We start from the raw sequence: 23,998 nt of genomic DNA, 5'->3' as shown, positions 1-23,998 counted from the left end.
ATTAAAAATTTTCCTCATATGGCCCATTTTGGCTGGTCAAGTATACTGTCCCATAGCTCATATGATGGGTCAAATTCAATGAATAACATAACAGTGGAGGTTTATCCTCTAATATTTCAACTCCTCAAATCGAAAGATTTACTGAAAGAAATCTGAGAATATTCAAGATAAATAAGAAGCAACCCATTCAGTAGCTTTTTTCATCTCACAGAGTTAATCAAAAAGAAAAGAGCCGAATAGTTTTGATTGAAAAGCCCACATTTGCTGAAAGCTGAAACGGAAGAAGAAGATTCAGGCTAGCCAATTTATAGCATTTTCAGTGGGAAGATAGGCCTATTACAACTTCCAACTACACAAGCAAATTATTTTAGATGGTAAAACACTAAATATATTTATGGTATTTGGCAAAATTTGTCAGGCCTAATTGGACTGAGTGATTGAAACTTCAGTTATTTTTGCCTAGGCTTCAAGATTGAAAAAAAGAAGGAATGTGTCATTTGAATCTCAATTCAATGCTTTGAAAACAGTCTAGTAAAGTAACACTTCTGAAGTAGGCTATCAATAACAGATACAGCATTGAACCTTCTTTGTTCAGAAGCACAATTTAAAGTAAGCCTAGAGTAAAACATAGTCTAGGATAAAGGTAATACAATAAAAGTAGCACACAGATAGCTGACATGTTGAATCAGTAAGAATATATTCATAAGTAACATAACTATCATTGGGGACATTTATTGTCTCCAGAAGGAAATAGGCTACTCCAACACACCCTTGATTGTCAAATATCTCTTAGGCTACAATAGCCTAGACTTGAAAACCTATCCATTACTGAGCTACATATTAGGTGGATTTAGCCCTTAATAACTCGTAGGGTAAAAAAAAATCCTATGCATAAAGTAGGCTTGCTTTCAGGTAACATTACCTATAGAGCAAAGTATATTAGTCCATTAGCCCTGCAGGCAAGGTCTGTATTCAATATTTATTCAACAAAGAGTGATAAAACTAAAAAAAAAAAAATCAAACAAGGTTTATTGAATAAATATGTAATACAGACCTCACCATACTGCATGTGGGGCTCTTGGACTAATATGATTCACTTTATAGGTAATGTTACCTGTAAACAAGCCCACTTTACACATTTTTTCCATTTTTGACAGCTTGTGATAAAACTAAACATTTTACCAAAGTATGTCCTGGGAAGGTATTTTGAAGTACCCATCTCTACTCTTTCTGCTAGAGAGCATTGACCTTTGATGGCCATTATAAATCTTTGTGCTCTAAAAGTGAAACCTTGCTGTATAAATCTTCTGCCTAGCCTAAATGAAGTATATGAATATATGTTTTTTTTTTAGCATTGCAACTTTGCCCAATCCCAACAAACACTTTTATGAAGCACATACAATAAAAATACAAGCATATACAGCAATAAAAAAACACACTAGCACAAGACAAGGTCATTTATCAGATAGGAGATTTAGAAACAAATAACTGAAAAAGAATTTAAATGAAGAGAAGAGATAAAAAAAAAACAAGAATTACCCTTAGCAGGGAGAAACAGAGGACATCAGAAGAGATAGACTTCCATAATAGAACTGATTAATAAACAGGAAACCTTTAAGCTGCTGTTGATGATTATTTGGGTAAAATAAATCTGCAAGGAGAACTGCATAAAGAAGGAGAGAGAGTACCTACCTGAGACCACCCATAAGAAAAATTATTGCAGACAGTGGAAGTATACCTAGAAAAGCAGAATGCACTAAATAAAGGTAACTTTTACCCACAATACAATCCAGCAGAGCTATTCCAGTATCATTATAAATATCAGAGGAAGGTTAAAACCAAGGCAGAAAAGCTACCAACAGAACAGCAATAAGAAAGGTAAGGAAAAATAAAAGCATAATAAAGAGAAAGCATGAGTTAACCCAGTGTAACATTGAAGTCTGGTGGAGAACAAGGGCATGGGTATGAGGTTTAAAAAAAAAAGAAAGCAGTAAAGATACACATCAAGAATTTTCACCATAGTAACTTGCAGTATCATATTGTTCCCATAAGTCAGGATAATTGGCTCCTGTACATCTCTCATATGATAAGGGGTCCTGAAGTGTACAATGGCACTTTTCTTGCTGTGAGAGGCATACCATTTGACCAGCACTGATCTTTTACTTTATCTAGAAGACATTGAACTACAGAAGTGGCAGATGGCAGGTCCATTACAGCAATGAAAAAGTTACTATTGTCAGCAAAAAAAAGAGGGTACACAAGGGGATGAAGACCATCAACAAGATCATTAATATACACTAAAAACAGAAGTAGACCAAGCACTGATCCCTGTGGGACACCTTTCAATATAGCCAATATAGAGGAAAAAGTACCATTAACCAAAATATACTGAGATCTCCCTGAGAGAGGTAAGACCTAAACCTTTCAAGTGGGACCCCTGCCAAGATTAACATGCACAAACTCTGTTGCATCTGTAAGTCCATGCAAGGTTGAAAAACTGGGATGAAAACACTACTGATTGTCAGTTATGAGAGAAAATTCCTGCAATTGTATAAGTACTAAATACAAATGAAGAGAGTCTACAATACTTTTTCAACAGCCTTAGAGATTTAAGGAAGAAGAGAAATAGGTCTATAATTTCAAATTAGAGATGAATCATCTGTTTTGTACAAAGGTACAACATTAACAACTTTAAATAAATAAGGAAAAACGCCAGAAGAAAAAGAGAGCTTAGTTGTGTCTGAGAAGGGGTTAGAAACAAACTGATCAATTTTTTAAAGAACATTATTGTTCAAACCTAAACTGTCAACTGAAAAGCTTCTTTTCTTTCTAGAAACTAGAAATTTCGATATCACTGAATGGGGAAAGGAAAAATGACTTTTGCTAAGAGAAAATACTTACACTGCTTTTGGGTGGAATATGAGCCAAAGGAAGTGTGATGAAATACAAATTCAAGATGCTTGCCAAAGAATTTAGAACATAGATAAGGAAATAATAGTGGGATGATGTATATTCATCTAAGTATTGGCCTAAAGTATTATATGGAACCAGTCAAGATTATATGATTTACAATTGTGCTGACATGACAAAAATATGATAGAAATCAGCCTATATGAAGGTGACAGGATCACAAACAAACATAAAGAAATATCAGTAGGATGTCATACATTATTCATATTATTGGCCCAAAATATAATATGGGACCAGTCAAAATTCTTAGAACTGCAAGTGTGCTAACATGACAAAATTATTGTAGAAACCAAGCTACATGATGGTGATAGGATCACAAACAAACATAAAGAAAAATCAGTGGGAAGGAATATATTATTCAAAGTATTGGCACAAACTATAATGTGTGACCAGTTAAAATTATGTGATCTATAAGTATACTGACATGACAAGGATATAATAGAAATTAGGCTACATGAAGGTGATAGAATCACAAACAAACATAAAGGAATGTTAGTGGGAAGGGAAATATCATCCAAAGTATAATATGGCACCAGTCAAAATTATGTGAAGATAATAAAGAATAATAGAGGAATATTGTCAGAACATAAAGTAAATTCCTACAGAAACAATCCAATATGTCATAACAAAATAAATTCAAATTCATTACTTTAGTTTTCTGCATTTGCAGCACACAAATCAGTTTAATTCTGATCATTGAACCTAACCACTCTTCCAGATTTGGTTTTATACAGGATATCACCTTTACTGGACCAAACATTACATAAGCCAAGCTTTGACTTGGCATATAAAAGAAGTTGTAAGTATAGTTTTGTAAGCATCTCAGAAAATTGTATTCCAATCCTTTTAAATCCCTCTTTTGTCTGAGAAGCAGCTGAAAAACTTGCAAGTATCAAAATTCTTCAACTATGGGTCTGTGTTTTGCAGATGGTTTGCCAATTATTTTCGCTGATACAGTGTCACACTGAGTAATTGATATGCCAGGAAATATCCCAGCACATAGTGACATGATTTGACTTTCAGTGTTTTCAATGGAGACATCCTCTTTCACCCCAAAGACAGTAATTTGCTTTCCCAAAACCTATTGTTCAAAACAGTCATTTAATCTTGCCAGGTTTGACTGGATAGGCCTGAAAGAGCTTTCAAGGTCTTTCATGGATGACTCTAAAGAAGTCAAAGAAGATTCAATACAAAAGATGCATTTTTTATAGCTTTCAAGGGCTTTTATCAACTAGATTTCTAAGCTCTAGATTGAGGTCAGCATACACATCCTGCTTGATTGGATCCAGCTAATCTGAAGAGATAGTGACATCATGTTGCATGAATGCCTGTTCCTGTTTCATTATAATCACTGCCTCATCTACGTGGGTAGAGATCTTAGCCAATATGAGGTCATCAAGTAACCATCTCACTGTAGATTTAAGGTTGTCAGGTTGTTGTGAATCTGCTAGAATTTATGCTTGATTTTTATACTATTTGTGTGACTAGTGAGCATGAGCGGTTGCTCTGAAACAGATTCTGATCCAGAGAATTGGAGTGAGCTGCCTGACTTTAGTTCATGGGGTGGCTTGTGTTGACTCTTGATTTCTTACCTGATGTAAACAACAAAACAGCTGCAGAGTAAGCAGTGGTATAAGGCAGGATATGGTTCACAATCTAGCAGCAAATTTCAAATAGCAAAGCTGGGGATTTTGTAGAATATAAAACTGTGAGCAAAAAAATATCAAGCATCAAGAGTAGCAGTGACATTAACCCAGGGGCAGTTTACAAGTAAAAATTGGTATAGGTCTCACCTGATGAGTTGGCTCCCTCTTACACCGCAGGGGTGGGGGTTGCTAACTATGCCTGCCTTTACCCACTGGCACAGGCAGAACCAATACTCCAGGTTGCTTAAAGTGTTGCTGGTTACGCCAGAAAACCTCAAATCTATCCAGGTAATTTTAGCCCTTCTTTTCAATTTTCGAAATTTTCTCAAGTTTTTTTGCATATAACAGGAATTTCATTTTCTAAACTAAAATCAGAGGAAAAGAAACAGAAAATTAAGGTTTAATGTTGTTTTGTCAAAATTCCAATAGACATAGACTTATTGAGTAGGCACATTTTTAAGACTTAGAAATCAGAAGAGGGTTAACATAGCAGCTTGACAATACCTTACCAGAGTATGTTTTAACATGGGACTCGTTACTTTTTATTTTACTAACCTAACCACTCTCCAAGATAGCAAAAAGTACCTTGTCTAGAATTTTACCTTAAAAGTACCTTGTCTAGAATTTTACCTCAAATTATTGCAGTTTGGCTTACACCATATTTAGATATATCAATTAAAAACACTAAAATGTATAAGTCTTTCCACTATATGCATTTGTGGCATACAAACTTGGAATGTTCCATGCACACATTTTTTGGCACTGACTGCAGGTATACTTAGATTTTCTGTCCTTGCTTTGGGGGAAATAATGCAATGACCTGTTTGGTCATTAGAACTTGAAGAAGATGCCTGGAGGAGATTCTCACTTGAAAATCCTGTGAGGTTGCCAGTCAAATTGTTTGGAAGGTTGCTCTGAGCCTAAGTTTTGGGTCAATGAGGTATTATCCTAGCTATGTCAGGATTTTTGTTTAGGCCAAGTATTTTCTTGGGCTGCTGATTAGCTCAGAATACCATTGTCATTGACTCCAGCTATGTCTGTGATCACATGCCACACCACTATGGCCATCTTCTTGTGCAGCAGCTGGTTATGTAAATAATGCACTTTTTGGTCTACAGAGCTCACTTCGCTTTTTGTTGTGTTGCACATCATGATGGTCTCTGGTTTATTGCTCTTGTAGTCAACCACTATTGAAAAGTCAATTGACAAAGGAAGAATAATTGCTTTGTTTTTCTTTAGAACATATGAGACGTGGGTGAGATGGTCTCTAAATCTAAAAATTGACAAGTTGTATTCCCTTGTACAACTGACAAAGAAAGGGGTCGGATTTCTCGCTTTTTTTATTCACCATATCTATATAGGTCATTGACAAGGGTCTGAGCATTTGAACAAGATCTATGGATGTGAACCAGTTGTTGGGTGGTGTTGGTTGTGATTTGAGCCCTTCAAGTGATTGAATTGTGTCAAGGAAGTTTGCATTGCAACCAAAAGTATTCTGGATTTTAACTATATGTGTTTCCTCTCCAGTGTTGACAAATGCACTGCATAGACAGAGTGCCCTCAAGTCTGCTAGGCATAGAATCTCAATTCCATACTTTTTTGGTTTAGTGGGAATGTTCATCTTCAATTTGCATCATCCTCTAAATGCAACTAGCATATCATCAGTGGTTAAGTACTTGCCTGGTGAGAAATCTGCTTTGCAGTTTGCAATGAAGAGGTCAGAAGCCTATTAGATGGGAGCTAGAGACCCACCTATTTTGTGATGCATGTGCCTATTATTGAACTAAAGACAGCTTTTACAGATACTGGGATTGCTTTGGAACCATCATAATGCTGAAAATGTCCCATCCAGTTTCATCAGCTGCAAAGAGACCTTTGCAATCCTCACTGCCTGACTTGAATACTCCAGTGACATGCAGAAGGCCTTAAAAGGCTTTTATGTCTCTGTGATTCAACTCTGTGTTGCCAATCTTGGCATCGATGTGAAGGATGTTTCTTGAGGATCTTGGTCCCAAGCCTTTTTGGGGGGCTTTAGGTCTCTGTTCCCTTTTGTGACCTTTGAAATTTGAAAAGTGATAACAAGATTACATGTTATTTTGCAACTTTGAGATGGCTCAGACTTATTCCTCTTTGTTTGCCCGTTTTTATGGCACTTGGTATTAACCAAGTGACATATAGCAATCACCAATTCTGTCAGTCTGTCGGTCTGTCTGTTTGTCAGTCCTGGTTTTGCTACTTTAGGCACTTCCAGGTAAGCTAGGACGATGAAATTTGGCAAGCGTATCAGGGACCGGACCAGATTAAATTAGAAATAATCGTTTTCCCGATTTGACCATCTGGGGGGGAGTGGGGTTCGTTTAATTCACAAAAAATAGGGAAAATGAAGTATTTTTAACTTTGAGCGGGTAATTGGATCTTAATGAAATTTGATGTTTGGAATGATATTGTGTCTCAGAGCTCTTATTTTAAATCCCGACCGGATCTGATGACATTGGAGGGAGTTGGAGGGGGGAAACCTAAAGTCCCAGTTTTGCTACTTTAGGTACTTCCAGGTAAGCTAGGACGATGAAATTTGGCAAGCGTATCAGGGACCGGACCAAATTAAATTAGAAATAGTCGTTTTCCCGATTTGACAATCTGGGGGAGGGAGGAGTGGGGGGCCGGTTAATTCGGAAAAAATAGAAAAAATGAAGTATTTTTAACGTATGGGCAGGTGATTGGATCTTAATGAAATTTGATGTTTGGAATGATATTGTGTCTCAAAGCTCTTATTTTAAATCTTGACCGGTTCTGATGACATTGGGGGGAGTTGGAGGGGGGGAAACCTAAAATCTTGGAAAACACTTAGAGTGGAGGGAGATACATGATTGACATAATCGGAACTGATTCGCTCTCTTTGGGGTAGTTGGGGGGGGGGGGGATAATTCTTAAAAATTAGAAAAAATGAGGTATTTTCAACTTACGAACGGGTAATCGGATTTCAATGAAATTTGATGTTTAGAAGGATATCGTGTCTTAGAGCTCTTATTTTAAATCCCGACCGGATCTGATGACGGGGGCGGGGAGTTGGGAGGGGGAAACCTAAAACTTGGAAAACACTTAGAGTGGAGGGATCGGGATGAAACATGGTGGGAAAAATAAACACAAGTCCTAGATAGATGATTGACATGAACGGAACGGATCCGCTCTCTTTGGGGTAGTTGGGGGGTATTTCTGAAAAATTAAAAAAAATGAGGTATTTTTAACTTACGAACGGGTGATCGGATCTCAATGAAATTTGATATTTAGAAGGATATCGTGGCTCAGAGCTCTTATTTTAAACCCGACTGGATCTGGTGACATTTGGGGGGAGTTTGGAGGGGGAAATCTAAAACTTGGTAAACACTTAGAGTGGAGGGATCGGGATGAAACTTGGTGGAAAAAAACACGAGTCCTAGATACATAATTGACATAACCAGAATGGATCCGCTCTCTTTTGGGTAGTTGGGGGGGGGGGGGTTAATTCCGAAAAATTAGAAAAAATGAGGTATTTTTAACTTACGAACGGGTGATTGGATCTCCATAAAATTTGATATTTAGAAGGATATCTTGTCTCAAAGCTCTTAATTTTAAATCTTGACCGGATCTGGTGACATTGGGGGAAGTTTGGGGTGGGGAAACCTAAAATGATGGAAAACGCTTAGATTGGAGGGATTGGTATGAAACTTGGTTCGAAAAATAGGCAGAAGTCTTGCATACGTGATTTGCATAATTGGAACGGATCCTCTCAATTGGGGGGGGGGTAATTCTGAAAAATAAGAAAACATAACGTATTTTTAACTTACAAAGGAGTAATCGGATCTTCATGAAACTTCATATTTAGAAGGACCTCGTAACTCAGATAAATTATTTTAAATCTCAACCGGATCAAGCGTAATTGGGGGGGGGGCTGTTGGGGGGGACCGGAAATCTTAGAAAATGCTTAAAGCGGTGAGATCAGGATGAAACTGGATGGGAAGAATAGAAACATGTCTAAGATACATGACTGACATAACTGGACCGGATCTGCCTGGACCATAACTGGATTGGTGGAATTGGGGGGGGGGTAATTTTGAAAATTGAGGCATTTGTAACTTACGAAAGGGTGACCAGATCTTAATGAAATTTGATATTTAGAAGGATCTTGTGCTTTAAAGTTCTAATTTCTAATTCCGACCAGATCCTGTGACATTTGGGGGAGTTGGAGGGGGAAACCGGAATTCTTGGAAAACATGCAAATTGGGGTATTTTTATCTTACGAATAGATGATCGGATCGTAATGAAATTTGATTTTTAGAAGGAATTCATGTCTCATAGCTCTTATTTCACCGACCAGATCTTTTGACATTGGGAGGAGTTGGAGGGGGAAATCTTGGAAAAACACTTGGAGTGGAGGAATTGGGATGAAGCTTGGTGGATAGAATAAACAGATGTCCTTGATACGTGATTGACAGAATCGTACTGGATTCGCTCTCTTTGGGGGAGTTGGGGGAGGGGTTCAGTGATTTGGCGAGTTCGGTGTTTCTGGACGTGCTAGGGCGATGAAAATTGGTAGGCGTGTCAGGGAGCTGCACAATTTGACTTGATAATGTCGTTTTCCCAGATTCGACCATCTGGGGGGCAAAAGGGAGAAGAAAAATTAGAAAAATTTAGGTATTTATAACTTACGAGTGGGTGATCGGATCTTAATGAATTTTGATATTTAGAAGGACTTTGTGACTCAGAGCTCTTATTTTAAATCTTGACCGGCATTAAGCCTCTTATTTTCCTTTTTAAATCAATCTATTGATTCATAGAATTTTGTTAGAGCTCATACCATATGATCTCTTGGCTCTTAGCTCTTCTCGCCTCGTCACAAGTGCCATATGAGCTCTTAGCTCTTGTTGCCAATGCAGAAGGACTTGTTTCCATTGTTCCTCATCTGCTTTTGTTAAATTTGCTAAGCAAGAGGAATATTTTTCTCATTGTTCTTCAATTGTCTCTTGACTGCCTGTTTGTAATCTTCTTCACTGGTACTACCTAAAGAACTGTCATCACTGACATCAACACTCTTGTCAACAAGGTTTGGATTGTTCTCATCACCCTTGCTGTTTGTTAGGTCTTTATCTTGTGTAGCTTTGAGGATATCCTTCTCTTTATGACGTCGTTGGCTTGTTTGTGGTGTTGCCCTGGCTTGTCATTGCTTTGTAGGACACCAGATTCTAGCTATAGATTATCTTTCCAGTTCTAAAAACAAAGAAAATTTGAATTAATCAAAGAAATAAACAAAAAGGGTCCAGTAAAAACAAACATATTTTCCTCATAAAAATAGGATATTTTTGAAACAAAAGTAATTGTTCTCTAAAAATTTATAAAAATAAAACTTGATTTCGCTTCCAAGCCATAAAATTTTGCTATCAATCATGGAGAAGATGCATTGCAGATTGCTGAAAAATCCATTTTTACAAAGGATATATAACTAGAATAAATTAATGGAGAAATAAGTTATTTGGTCAATTTATGACCATTGGAGGGGGGGTGTCTTACATTGTCAGGGAAGGAATTATTATATTTAGTAGGAGCATAAAATTTGCTTTAAATAACTGGCACTTCTAGACTGTTTCTAGTGTTCTTGCCAGACATTATAATTACTACTGTCATAACCAAACACCAGTTCCAGCCCCAATTTTGAGGCGAGACATAGTCTTTGGATTTTATGGTATACTACAATTTTTGTGTATGATAAGTCTATGCAGGCACTTTGGTAACTTTCATGTCTTGATGTGAGCTACTAAAGTAAACACTACAATAGGAAAGGAGTTGCCCAGTTTCCTAATATAATCGTTACTATTATCACAAAAGGATAATAGCTAACCTGGCATTGCACGTCACAGCAATAGGATGATTGTGTAGTTGCTGGTCAGTGAAGATAGTGTGCTAACTGATAAGGTAAATTACAAACTTTTTGCTGGGGCTTGTGCACCATTACTTGTCAACTGATGGTTCGAATGACTCCATACTGGCAGAAGAGATTGTATAGTCTCTTGTCATAGTTAATGACACTAACCATTTGAATGAAACCTAAAAAAAAAATTCTGGAAACTACTATAAAACAATCATAAATACTTGTACCTACTTGTTTAAAATATATTGTTTGACTTTACCCCTCTAATGGATAAATTTACAGCCCACTATATTTTGCAGTGCTGAATCCTTGTATATTTAGACCAATAATAATTGTATATAGTATATTTATTTACCTGTATTTTCTTTAGTTGCACTAATTATTTTCTGAAAATTAGCATAATGCCTGTTTTCCAGTGTGAAAAAACAATTTGGATTGGTTAAAATTTCGGGAAAGTCTGTTTAAGGCCTTAATTTTGAAAAAAACAAAACAAACATTTTGTATATGAATGACATTACAAATACACAATAATAACCAAATGAAGGAATGTGTTAGTCTTGTGATACTGAACAAAGAAGTCAGTAATATTAATGCTGAGGTAATCAATCAAATCTCAGGAGAATACAAATTGAATAATATTTATGATTCTGTGGATGATAAACAGTAAGGGGGTATTATATTCATGCCACAATCTCTTAACTTGATTGAAATTGCAGATTTGGCACCCTTTGAATTAAAACTTAAAAATAAGATAGTCATTCTAATATGTAAGTTACATATTTTGGAGGATATGTCCAATGAAACATGCCTGATTGTTACTGAATTATGTTAAAATGTATTGCTATTATTTTTTTTTCAATAATTATGCAACAATGACTTTCTTTTTAAGGTTAACTTTGATGCACAATACAACAATATCAATTCCTTATTGAACAGTTTTTGCAATGACAGCATAAATCTCATGAGTAAATGTTTGAAATTATTGGCATTGACTTTTGTACATCTGCCTTTAATCACTGTTGTACATAGGATTTTTCTATGTTAAATAAAAACTTGGCTTGAAGGTTCTATACCACCTGGATATGAATGATGCCTATATAATGTTTTTTTTTTGAAAAGAAGCATGGAATGCTCCTGATAAAAATTCTACAAGTCCTGATAGTGACTGCAGCAATGGTTTCCATTGCAACATTAATTTGATGTCTCATCAACAAAATTAAACGATTGTTTTGCAAAAGACATTAAGGGAACTATTTTTATTTTCACAAATTAAAGCCTTGTCTCCTGGTACTGGCTCTAATGCCCAATTTATCTGTATCTTATCATTAGGTATTACAACCACTAATAATTTCTGTTATTTTTAAGTTTGAATTGTTATATGACTTTATTTCTGCCTATCTTAGGTTCTTATATGGCTCTTTACTATTCTTTAAAAAATTTCTTTTTGAAAAATGTTTTTCTTAAAGTCAATTTATGTTTGTTTTTAATTGACATATTTCTGTTATAAGAAAATATTCTGAATATTTGTGAAGCTTTTCAGTTATTTTGTTTAAGAATAATAATATTGGATTGTAATTTAATTTTAAACAAAATATTCACAAAAATTATTGAGTAATCATACTTTTGTGCAACGAATTGTAATATAGAATTCTAGGGGATTGGGAAGGGGAAAATCTTTTAAGAGGCTGAAGCCATCTTGACCACCAGTGTATAGAGGCTATGAATAAAATCTTTTTTGTATGTGTTTCCTTGTAAATATTTGTTTTTTTTTTATATAAATGCATTTCAGGATCATTTATTATGCAAGAGTCCCACATAATACAGTTTCTATGCTAATGCGTATAAACACAAGAGTCAGAATTGATTGTGAAATACAACTCTTTTCCAGATCATGGGATTCTTATACAACTGTCTTTATACATCAGGGTATTTTCGTTAAAAAATGAATAATTTTGTTGTTTATTACATGATCTTCTCTCCATACCTGTGATATACCTTTTATATCACAATGTATATAAAGAATATATAACTTGTAGATAACGAAGTTTGAGAAAATTCGTTAAAAGCCTTAATTTTGGGGGGGAAAAACATATGAGTGACGTCATTTTTATATACATTAGTTTTGTAATGACGTTGTTACACTTGTCCACTTATGTGGAAAAATTAATGATTTTCATGCATGGAAAACTTTAGATTAAAGTGCTTGAAGAGCAAAAAAAAATGGTAATTGTAAAAATAATGAAGGAAAACCAAAAGTTTGAAGCTTAGTAGAAATCGTTGTTAGAAATCCAACTTGCTGTAATAATCAAATATCTTTGAAAAGACTGTAATTGGAAAATACAGCAAATTGTCTGTGGCTAGAAGACAAGCAACAATGAGAATCCATATATAGAAGCGTGCCGAGTGCCAGGGCCTGGTTAGGAAGCATATATATATATATATATATATATATATATATATATATATATATATATATATATATATATATATATATATATATATATATATATATATATATATATATATATATACATAAATGTTTTTTTATGGCACTTGGTATCTACCAAGTGACATATAGCAATCGCAAATTCTGTCAGTCTGTTGGTCTGTCTGTCTGTCTGTTGGTCCCGGTTTTGCTAGTTTAGGCACTTCCAGATAAGCTAGGACAATGAAATTTGGCAGGAATATCAAAGACACGACCAGATAAAATTAGAAATTGTCGTTTCCTCGATTCGACCATCTGGGGGAGGGGGAGTGGGGGGATGGTTAATTAAAAAAAAATATAGAAAAAAACAAGGTATTTTTAACTTACAAATGGGTGATCGGATCCTAATGAAATTTGATGTTTGGAAGGATATCGTGTCTCTGAGCTCTTATTTCAAATCCCGACCGGATCCGGCGACATTGGGGGGAGTTGGAGGGGGATTGGGATGAAACTTGGTGGGAAAAATAAGCACTTATCCTGGATATGTGATTGATATAATTCGAACGGATCCGCTCCTTTTTGGGGGAGTGGGGGGCAGGGTTAATTCTGAAAAATTAGAAAAAATGAGGTATTTTTAAGTTATGAAGGAGCAAATGGATCTTAATGAAATTTCATATTTAGAAGGATCTCGTAACTCGGATCTCTTATTTTAAATCCCGACTGTATCCAGTATCGTTAGGGGGGTTTGGGGGGGGGGGTCGGAAATCTTAGAAATGACTTAGAGTGGAGAGATCAGGATGAAACTTGGTGGGAAGAATAAGAACAAGTCTAAGATACGTGACTGATATAACCGGATCGGATCCGCTCCCTTTGGGGGAGTTGTGTGGGGGGTAATTCGGAAAAATTAGAAAAAAATGAGGTATCTTTATCTTACGAATGGGTGACCGGATCTTAATGAAACTTGATATGTAGAAAGATCTTGTGTCTCAGATGCTCCATTTTCAATTCGAATTGGATCCGGGGACATGGGGGGTTGGAGTGGGGAAACAAATCTTGGAAGCCGGAAATCTTGGAAAACGCTTAGAGTGGAGAAATCGAGATGAAACTTGATGGGAATAATAAGCACAAGTTATAGATACGTGATTGACTTAGTTGGAACGGATCCTTTCTCTTTGGGGGAGCTGGAGGGTGTTAATTGGAGAAAATAGAAAAATTTTGGTATTTTTAACTTAAGAACGGTTGACCAGATCTTAATGAAATTTGATATTTAGAAGGATCTCATGTATTAGAACTCTTATTTCAAGCCTTGTAAGATCTGTTGACATTGGGGGGAGTTGGAGGAAGAACTGGAAATCTTGGAAAACGCTTAGAGTGGAGACAATGGGATGAAACTTGGTGGGTTGAATAAGCACATGTTGTAGATACGGGATTGACGTAACCGGACTGTATCCGCTCTCTTTGGGTGAGTTAGGGGGTGGGGTTCAGTGCTCTGGTGAGTTTGGTGCTTCTGGACTTGCTAGGACGATGAAAATTGGTAGGCATGTCAGGGAGCTGCACAAATTGACTTTATAAAGTCGTTTTCCCTGTTTCGACCATATGGGAGGCTGAAGGGAGAGTAAAAATTAGAAAAAATGAGGTATTTTTAACTTACGAGTGGGTGATCAAATCGTAATGAATTTTGATATTTAGAAGGACCTCGTGACTCAGAGCTCTTATTTTAAATCCCGACCGGCATTAAACATATGATTTTCCTTTTAAATCAACCTATTGATTCTTAGAATTTTGCTAGAGCTTATGCCCTGTGAGCTCTTGACTTTTCTGGCCTCGTCACAGGTGCCATATGAGCTCTTAGCTTTTGTTATAATTTAAAAAGGTTTTAAACTATTGAATGCTGTTTGATGGCTGCAAGAATTTTCATGATACTTCTCCATTTAAAAATAACGAAATGGATAATTTTATGGTCATTATATGTTGTATTGTCATTGTGTTTGTCTTTGTCTTGGGAGGTAAACAAAGAAGTTGCATAATTTATTTTTTTTTAACAGTTTCACTTTCCTTTCTTTTCTTATTCTTGTTTCTTGACTTACTTTGTTTGTTTTAGCATGGTCGTGGTTTTCTTTGACAAGCATAAGCTTCTGAAGCCCATGACCTGTTGTATTCTTTTCAAAGTTTCTCATGATCAACTTTCAAGGTTTTTGAAAGAAATAGAATTAAAAGGAAAGTAGTCAGAACAAAACTGTCATTTTTAGAGCAGTAAAACTGAATAAACTGGAAAATGCTAAAACAGTAAGCAAAACTATTAGAATAGTAAATTAAAATAAATCACTGAAATGTGTTTTTTCTACGATTTCTGTTTCTGTAGACTTGAAAAGTATTTTGGTTATTTTTTTGAAGATTGGTGTTAATGACAAGAATGCATTGTTTTCACTTGAATTGAGCTTTCTTGAGAGCAAATTTGTTTAGGAACCAATTTTATTTATTCTTGAATGAAATGGAATCAATTATAAAGTTAATGTGAAAAAAGTTGTCGTTTCAGTATTGTAAAACTAAGGCGACTGTTGAAAGTACATTTGTTCTGATAATTTGTTTTTTTGTTTCCTGTTAACTTGAGTTTGATTTCTATTTTATTTTTTCTTGTTTTATTTTTCTTACAGAAATGGGGTCTGTTCAAAATGTATTAATTATGGTATAGTATTTGTTTAGTCCCCCTTTTTTCTCTTTTTTGCAGGTGTGACGTAACTGGTTATGCAGGTAAAGAGCAGTTCAATTGTTATTGCAGGTAAATAAAAATAGAAAAAGGAACTTTACACTATTTTTAATTATGTTTTCATTGTTTCTAGGGACTGTTCGTGTATTCTAAGGTTCCAACTTATTGTTTCCTCATTTACTTAATGTAACTTCAGAATATGTTGAAGTTTAGGTTTCTATTTTTTACCTAATCTGTTTTCGAGTTCATTACAAATAAGCACTTTAATAGAATCGAGCGTTTAGTGTCAAGTGTTTAATAGAGATGAAATTAGATCTATGTCACAATACTACCTAAATGACGTAAGTTTCAAATTAAAGGGTTTTAGGTTTTTTGTGTCTGTCAAAGTCCTTTTGGTACTGAACAGTAACTAAAAAAAGTATGATAAATGAATAAAGAATGATATAAAGAACTAAAGCTACCTTACAAAAAGCAAAATTAAATTATTCATGCTTATTAATGATGGTAATTATTCATGTTTAGCATTGGCTAAGTAAAGAGCAATCCCTATCACTAGAAATATAAATCTTAAAACAAAATTAAATTGATTTAAAATGTATTAAATTAATGTTTATCTTCAAAACTATGGGCATAAGATATTACATAATCATAGAAAGGGAGGGGTACTACACCCTCAGAGAGAGGGGTTGATATCTTCAGAAAAATCATCCATCCTCGAAGGTTGTTTAGGGGTTGTTTCTTGTTGTTTCTTTCACCAGTCTATTGATAAAACTCCTATACAAACTTCTATCTTCTGCCACAATTTTTTCGTTCAGTGACAAAAAATTGTCTGTCCATCTCTTTGGGAGGTGTCCTTTAGGGCAAGAACCATGTACTCGGTCATCAGAGGCTATCTTCGAGAGCTGATTACTTTCCATACGCTTGCTAGGTCATAGCCATCTAGGTTTTGGAGTTTTATTCTATCAATGATGGTACGTTTGACCTTGAGTCTTTGGAGAAGCTTGGTGTTAGATATTCTACCATGTTAAGTAATCCCAGCAATGCGTCGTAGTAATTTTGTTTCAAAGGTAGCAAGGCGGCCTAGATTATCTGTTTTAGGAGACCAAGTTTCACTGGCATAAGTGGTGATAGGAATGAGGAATGAGTTGAAAAGCCCCAATTTAAGTATTGCTGATAAAGTTCTTGTTCCTTTAGATGGACTTTAGATATTTAAAACTGGAGTTCGCGGGTGGCAGGCGTCTTCTGATGTCTTTGGAATAACCCGCTCTGTATTGTCACCTCTGAGTGGGAGGTTGGGATTTTCTGGGGAATTTGGATTTACGTGAGAAGCGCATGGCTTTCGTTTTCGAGGTGTTGATGGTCATCCCAAAAAGGTTGGTGTGTGGACGATGCCATCCTGGAATTGGGGATCTTGGAGAGATTCGGTAATTAGGCCTATATCATTAATGTCAGCTAGTTTTTCTGTCACTACTCCTCCTACGAGCGCACCAGACGGGATATCCTTGAGTGAAAGGACTGAAGCAAAAAATAAATCGCACTGATAGCAGGCAGCCTTGAAGAATACTGGTTGATATTTCAAAGTTTTTGGTGAGCCCTTCTCCAGTCGTAATACGCTTCCGAATTTCATGTACATATCTCTAATTAAGGGAACCTTGTTGGGTGGAATGTCAAAGGGAAGAAAAATGTGCCATTGACCTTCTCTCCAGATGGTGTTGAACACCTGTTTGGAATCTGCGAACAGTTGGTCGATATTCCGGTTAAGTTCTGAATATTTTTCCGTGATAAGTTGTCTGATGTATCGTCAGATGAGCAGTCTAGATTCAGGACTTCTCGTAACTTTCCCCCAGCTACCTTTCCTTTATTCGTCTTTATTTTATCATTCACATCACTAGTCCCTTAAACCGTGCCGAATTTAAATTAGGCGGCAGTGGGCGCAAAAATGCTTGGTGATGCGCGCGCCACCAACACGCTAAAAAAATTGTTTGCGGAGCACCGCCGAAAACTGACCGGTCTGCGCCGTTGATTGATCAACGTTTGTCTTATATTTAGCATTTATTAACTTTTTTTTGTTTCAAAACTAAATTGGTATCAGTTTTTATCGGAATTTCTTCTAACTTGCAACCAAGATTTCTTGGGATCGTGATTTCTTTTCAGCTTCATTACCATGACCGAGCCTTGGACAAAATAAGGACGAGATGTAAAGTTTATCTTCTCCCAATCATTCTTTTAATCCAAGTGATCAACAGTGATACCTTAAACTGCCTGAGAATTGAATTAATCTGACAAAATAAGGAATTTAAAAGTAAAATTTGATTTAGATTTAGCTCTAGAATTTAAATTAAAATAAATTTCGTTGCACCACATCTCCATGGTCAATTTATGAAACTTCAAGGGAAACAGATGTGTTTTGTCTTCCGCCATGTCTATATTTCTTGGTCTTGTAACCTACTTTCCATTTCTTCCGCTACTTAGTACCTATTCAGCAAATCCTTGAAGTCTCATCCCTTCAATATAGTACTAAAGAAAACGTTTATGTCAACTCGACCATTGTTTTTCCTTCAATGGCATCACACCAAAACTAGAGATAAAGAGTACGGCATTGAATTTTACAATTCCTACCAGCGGTGCTGATCTCCGTTTCATAGCCCTTCAGCCAGGAAGTGCAGTGGAGGCTGGGGGCCAGCCATTGTGTACTGTCGCAAATCTTTCCTGCTTACCTTCCCCAGATTTCTTCAGATACCTATCTAGGGCTGGGTAGACTTCGGCTAAGCTTACAGAGTAACACCACTGACCCTTGTTTCCAACCAAATAACCAGCGATGCCAGGGCTCGAACCTCTGTCCTAACGGACAAAGAATTTTAAACCTAGTGTTGTAACCATTTGGCTAGGACGGCTTAAAATCGTACTAAACAATCTTTTTGCATTTCAGAGCTCCGATTCAAAGAATTAAAAATTACCAATACCTCGGTTTCAGAGCTCTCCAAAAGTCGTTTAGAACAAGTACTATTCAACAACGAAAACTAGCTTTCATATTTATAATCAGACCTTGTAAAAGTTAATAAAAGTTGAGGAGTTAATAAAAAAGCCACTTTTTAATGAAGTAATTGCATAAATTCAAAATTAAAGGCAGAGAAATTGCCTAAGATAATCCATGAAATTTTTTTACTATATTATAATAAACTGTGTGCTCTACTGAAAACACGGAAAATATTTAGAACCTGTGTTTAGACCTTGAAGCTTTGCAGTTAACACCAGTATTATAGCAACAGTAGTAGTAATAAAAACAACACCTGTAAAAATAACCAGCAAACAATCAAACACCACCGCGAGATTTTAAATATAATAATCTCGACAGAATATGATTACTTAACCTACGTCCACAGCCTAATAGATCCGATTAACTTCTCAACAGAAGAGTCTGTAAGGATTAACTCAGTCAACTTACTTTCATTTTTCAAGTTTTTTTTTTTAGTTTGTAGAGTAAGCTGTAATTTTCCGAAACTGTCAAGAGCTATTACTAGCTAATACTGGAACGCTGTGATTTTGATAGCACACGTAGTTTTCTCTGTCATTACTACTCCTACAATAACATAACGATCAGCACTAAGACAAGGCTCAAGTAACCAGAGCGTAAGTAAGTTTTTAAGCAGGCCGCCAGTGGATTTAGATTCCCTCTAAAAAAATGTTTGTTTTCAAAAATTTAAATAGAATTAACATATCTAAGATTTATAAATTCTGGTAACGAAGAGAAAACACATATACGGGACTTGCTCCAATAGTAATCGAAACTGTAAAGAATGAAATTGTTGCACCAATGTGTATCCATGTTGTAATTATATAAAAAATCTAGCTACAATAATTTTAAATAGATAGATATCAATTTTGGCCTGACTTTGGCGGAAAATTAGATATAGCTAATTGGCTTGGAACTTCTGAAAAGCTATATGAAAATTGTCCTAAATCAGAGACAAAATGGTGCCATGTTTGTATCTAAACATAAAGTTTTGCAGTCGATACTAAATGGAGGGTCTATCCACTATTGTATTATTGCACGGAAAAAGTAGGAAAGTTGTGAAAGTCAGCGGATCTCCTTTTTGGTAAAGGGGTTCCGGAAACCCTTAAAGGTGTATTTTCTTAGTGCCAGATTCTCGTGAGCGGTCCTTCCTATCAATATGGAGAGATTATTTAACTTCTAGCATCTGCTCAGTTGGAGGAACATGGACTGCGCATGTGATTAGACTGGAACTGGGAATTTTACTCCGAAAGTATTGCAAAGTATCATTATTGTAACATTAGATTTTTAACATTGTACTACTATGTGGCTTTTATCTTAATCTATTTCTTTTGATAGGATGCTATTAGGTTACTAATTTTTTTTTTTTTTTGTTTTATTTGCCTTGGCCCGGTGGATGTGGGAATAGCATGTAATGGGGCATTTGCCAGGATTAGCGTTTTTCCTGCGACTCCTCTGCTAAAAATATAAACGTAATGACCTGGTAGCTACCCCAATCAGTTGTGTGAGTGTGGCCAGTGGGTTTTCTCAAAAGAACAGCAACTCTAAATCTCCTCATGATTCATGATCATAGATAAAAAAAAGGAGACTGCTTGATCAGATGATGTCAGGCCAGCGAGGATGTAGAACAGGGCGAAAATGACGTTGTTGGTATTACTGGCCTCCTTTCAAAAATTAAGAGGTTTTTTTTTCTTTTTTGAAGTTTTGTAAATGCAAAAGTTAAACTTGGACGTGAAAGCTAAGGGGTGGATTAAAATGAATTTGATAGTGAAAGTAAATGGAAATCAAATATGATAAAATCTGTGAAAGTAAGGAATAAGATTAAAAACTTAAATAATCAATAATTAACCTACATAATAAGGGGGCCAATGCCCCTCAACCTCCCACTTTCTACGCTACAGCAGCTATTGTTTCTTATTGCTTCAAGATTGAATTCTCTCACTTGAAAGTAATGTAATTAAAGTTTGGTAAACATTTTACATGTATTTGTTTAACCAAAAGAATAAAGGTATTCAAGAAATATCAGGGCTAGTCGAGACTCATTTTAATTAGAAAATGTTACATTGTAGCGAAGAAGAAAAACAAGCGAAAGATAATCTAAAGTCCATAGTAGACGAGTAAAAATCAAAATATTTTGAGCGTAATCGAACATTTTTGTATGTACCATTAAATAGGGGATTTTGCCTTATATTTATCTGTCAGTAATGTAGGCCTATAACAACTAAGACTAATGGCATTAAGATGAAACTTTCTGGGAATGTTCAGAGGGATGTTGAATTAACCAAAAGGCAACGCCCATGTTTTCCCCAAAATTATCTGGTAAAAATTTGGAGATATCCATTTTGTTCAGTATAGTTGAAAGATCGAATAATTATGTCTTTAGTTCTAAAATGAAACCTACACTATCAGCATTCTACTATTACCAGTTTACTACTACTAGTGCCTATTATTACTAAGGATAAGTGTATTGAGGTGAAACTTTCAGGGAATATTGAAAGAGATGCTGAACTGAACCAAAAGCACTAAATGTTCGCAGGTTGCGAAAAGGGCGTATCAGTAATATCTCAAGAACGACTTAGAGTAATAAGTTGAAACTTTCAGGAAATTTTGAGCAGGATGGTGAACTAACCAAAAGTCACTATGTGCATACTGCAGAAATTGGAAGCAAGATGTTCAGATAATCAACCAAGCGCCTACAAAATAAGCAAGCATAAGCAAATAATAATAGCGCATGCACAAGCAAGGAATAAGCTATTACGATATAAGCATAAGCACATCTAATAACCAAATTAAGTGCTAAATATTACAACTGCTACATCTTCTTTCTTTTGGAAAATTTATTGATCTGTTTGGTTTTACAAATCAAGTCTTTGGGGTTCGATGACTAGTCGTCCTGAGTTAGCTCTGATATTTGTAGTGGTGGTTGGAGGGGATGGGGTGGAAGCTGTTGGGGCGCCCTTTTCTTCTTGTTTATTGTATGCAGCACCATCATCTGTAGTTGTATTGTCCACGTCGTCACTTAGCTCGTCTGTATTTGATTGACGGGGATTTTCCACGCGTTTTGAGAGATTGATTCTGTTACAGCGGTTAATTGAACGGTCTTCATTCTTTACGAGATGTGATTTTGGTGAATGGCTAGCATCAACAACTCTCCGTTTATTCCACCTAGTATCAGGAATCTTTTGAATGCTTACTTCTGCACCTATTTATAATTGAGCTGGGGGTTTTGCTGTACGATCGTAGTACAATTTTTTTGGGGCTTGTTCAATTGCTCGTTTTTGTTCAAATCTGTATGGTGGATAATTTTCTTTTGTAACTGATTTGAGGTTACGTGGAGTACCGGCCGTAATTGCCAGCTCATTAACTTTTCAGATGCAGCGAACCTATCAATGGGAGCATTTTTGTATCCCAATATTCCAATGTAAGAGTCTTCTTTTCCTAGTTTTGCTTTTGTCATAATCCGTTCGCAGGTTTGTACACACTTTTCGACAAGTCCATTGGTTTTGATATAACATGGACTAGGGGTTTAGTGCTGGATTTCCTACTGCTCTGTGAAATTTTTAAATTCGGAGGCACTGAATTGAGAACCATTGTCGGTGGTTATTACTGAGGGCATTCCATGTCTTGTGAACTGTCCCTTGAGCTAAGTGACTATGGCCACAGATGTCGTGGAATGTAATCTATCTAACTCGAAATATCTGCTGTAGTAATCTACCGTCACGATGAATTCATGTTCTCCCCGTTGAAACAAATCAGATGCTACATGTTCCCAAGGCAGTGATGGGATTTCTGAGCAAATCATAGGCTCTTTTTAAATTTAACAGTTTTTTACCAATGTTTCTATGTCTTTATTCATTCCAGGCCGAAAAATGACCATTCTTGCTCTTTGCTTAGTTTTATGACCAAATTTTTTACCAAAAAATGACCAAATTTGGACAAATGAAGTTTATGCAGGGTTTCTCTTGATTTTTTTTCAGAGATAATAATTCGTTCGTTTTTGAAAATAATTCGAAACTTTCCCTGCCTATTGAGAGGAATATTGAACTAACCAAAAGGCACTATATGGATGTTGCTACTACTGCTACTGCCAATTTTAAGGCTAAGAGTATTTTGGTGAGACTGTCAGGAAATCTTGAGGGGGATTTGAATGAAGTGTTGACGTAAGATGTATAATTTTCCAAATTCAGAAACGATGGAAGTTTGGACTTAATTTTTTTTTTATCTGTCATTCTTATTTCTGATTGTGGTGATTTATGTCCCTTTAATTTTGACTTGTTTGGGTTTCACTAATTTGTTGATTTGCGTTTGTTTTCCACTCGTATTACTGTTAGATTTTATTTTTACTCATGTTAGGTGTAATATAGCCTTTTATTTTTCTTTGAAAAACTTCTTTTTTAGGAAGAGTTTTTTTTTTGGATTAATATTTGGAAATACTGGCACATACTAACTATGACGTTTTATGTCATTAGATTTTTTTGGGTCCGTTCAAGACATCATTTCGCCCTTCAATTTTGTTAAAAAAAAAACTATTTTTGTATGTTTAATTTTTCAACAGAAAACAGAAGTTAAAAACTAAATTTTGGGGTAAGCTAAAACAGGTTTACATGAAGAGTGGGTATGTTTGGATAACCCTCAATGCAATATTAAAATTAAATTGAAGGCTAATTTTTTTCCCAGATTAAAGTGCAGAGGGGAGGTAAAACCCAAATACGAATAAAAATTATTCTATATATGAGCAGCCTTCTGACCACTCATTTTACAAAATTTTACGTTTTTTTTTAACCTCAAAGTTTCAAAAATGTGTAGGCCTACGAGGTTCGGTTGAAAATTAACGAGACTGATTTGTTTTCTTAACTAAGCTTTTATTAAATTAAAACATCAATGTTATCCCCTTGAAAAGGCAACTACACACCGAGATGTTGTTCCTACAGTTCGTAGCAGCGCTGGAAGTCTTCAACCGTTATGGTCGCCAGAATGTCTGTTACTGCCTTTTGGATTATTTCTGAAGTCCAGAAATGACGACCAATCATTTTGGTCACTTCAAAAGGGCAGTCTCACAAATCGAGTGGTTACAGAGTGAGTACACACTTGAACTGAGGTATGGAAGGGTCCGGATATACGTGCTATCGGAAGGAAGACACTGCAGGGTCGCCAGATCGCTTGAAATATCGCAAATCTCATTACTTTTCTACCGCACCTCATATATATTTCAAAATAGTCCGTATTTAATGATGTTTAAAATTATGTAAAATTCACTAATTTTAAGTAATTTATAAAAATTTATTACTATAATACCATTTAAAAACTTTAGAAAAGGGGGAAACACCCTCTAAAA

The 23,998-nt window shown here is 35.7% G+C and overlaps 1 protein-coding gene across 3 annotated transcripts in view; it reads left to right on the top strand.

The window, feature by feature from the left end:
* Window positions 1–249: 249 nt before the first annotated feature.
* LOC136027714 (transmembrane glycoprotein NMB-like) overlaps window positions 250–23,998 on the top strand; it is a 45,290-nt gene continuing 21,541 nt past the window's right edge. For 2 of the 3 annotated variants that reach the window (XM_065705174.1, XM_065705171.1), the window contains exons 1-2: window positions 250–374; window positions 15,672–15,722. In XM_065705174.1, the coding sequence (XP_065561246.1) occupies window positions 15,689–15,722 (34 nt within the window). In that variant the 5' untranslated portion in view covers window positions 250–374; window positions 15,672–15,688. The remainder of the gene's footprint in view (window positions 375–15,671; window positions 15,723–23,998) is intronic. The other variant, XM_065705179.1, reaches the window with a different exon arrangement.

This window comes from Artemia franciscana, chromosome 1 (genome assembly GCF_032884065.1).
Source record: "Artemia franciscana chromosome 1, ASM3288406v1, whole genome shotgun sequence".
NCBI lineage: Eukaryota > Metazoa > Arthropoda > Branchiopoda > Anostraca > Artemiidae > Artemia > Artemia franciscana.
This window is presented reverse-complemented; position numbering and strand designations above follow the sequence as displayed.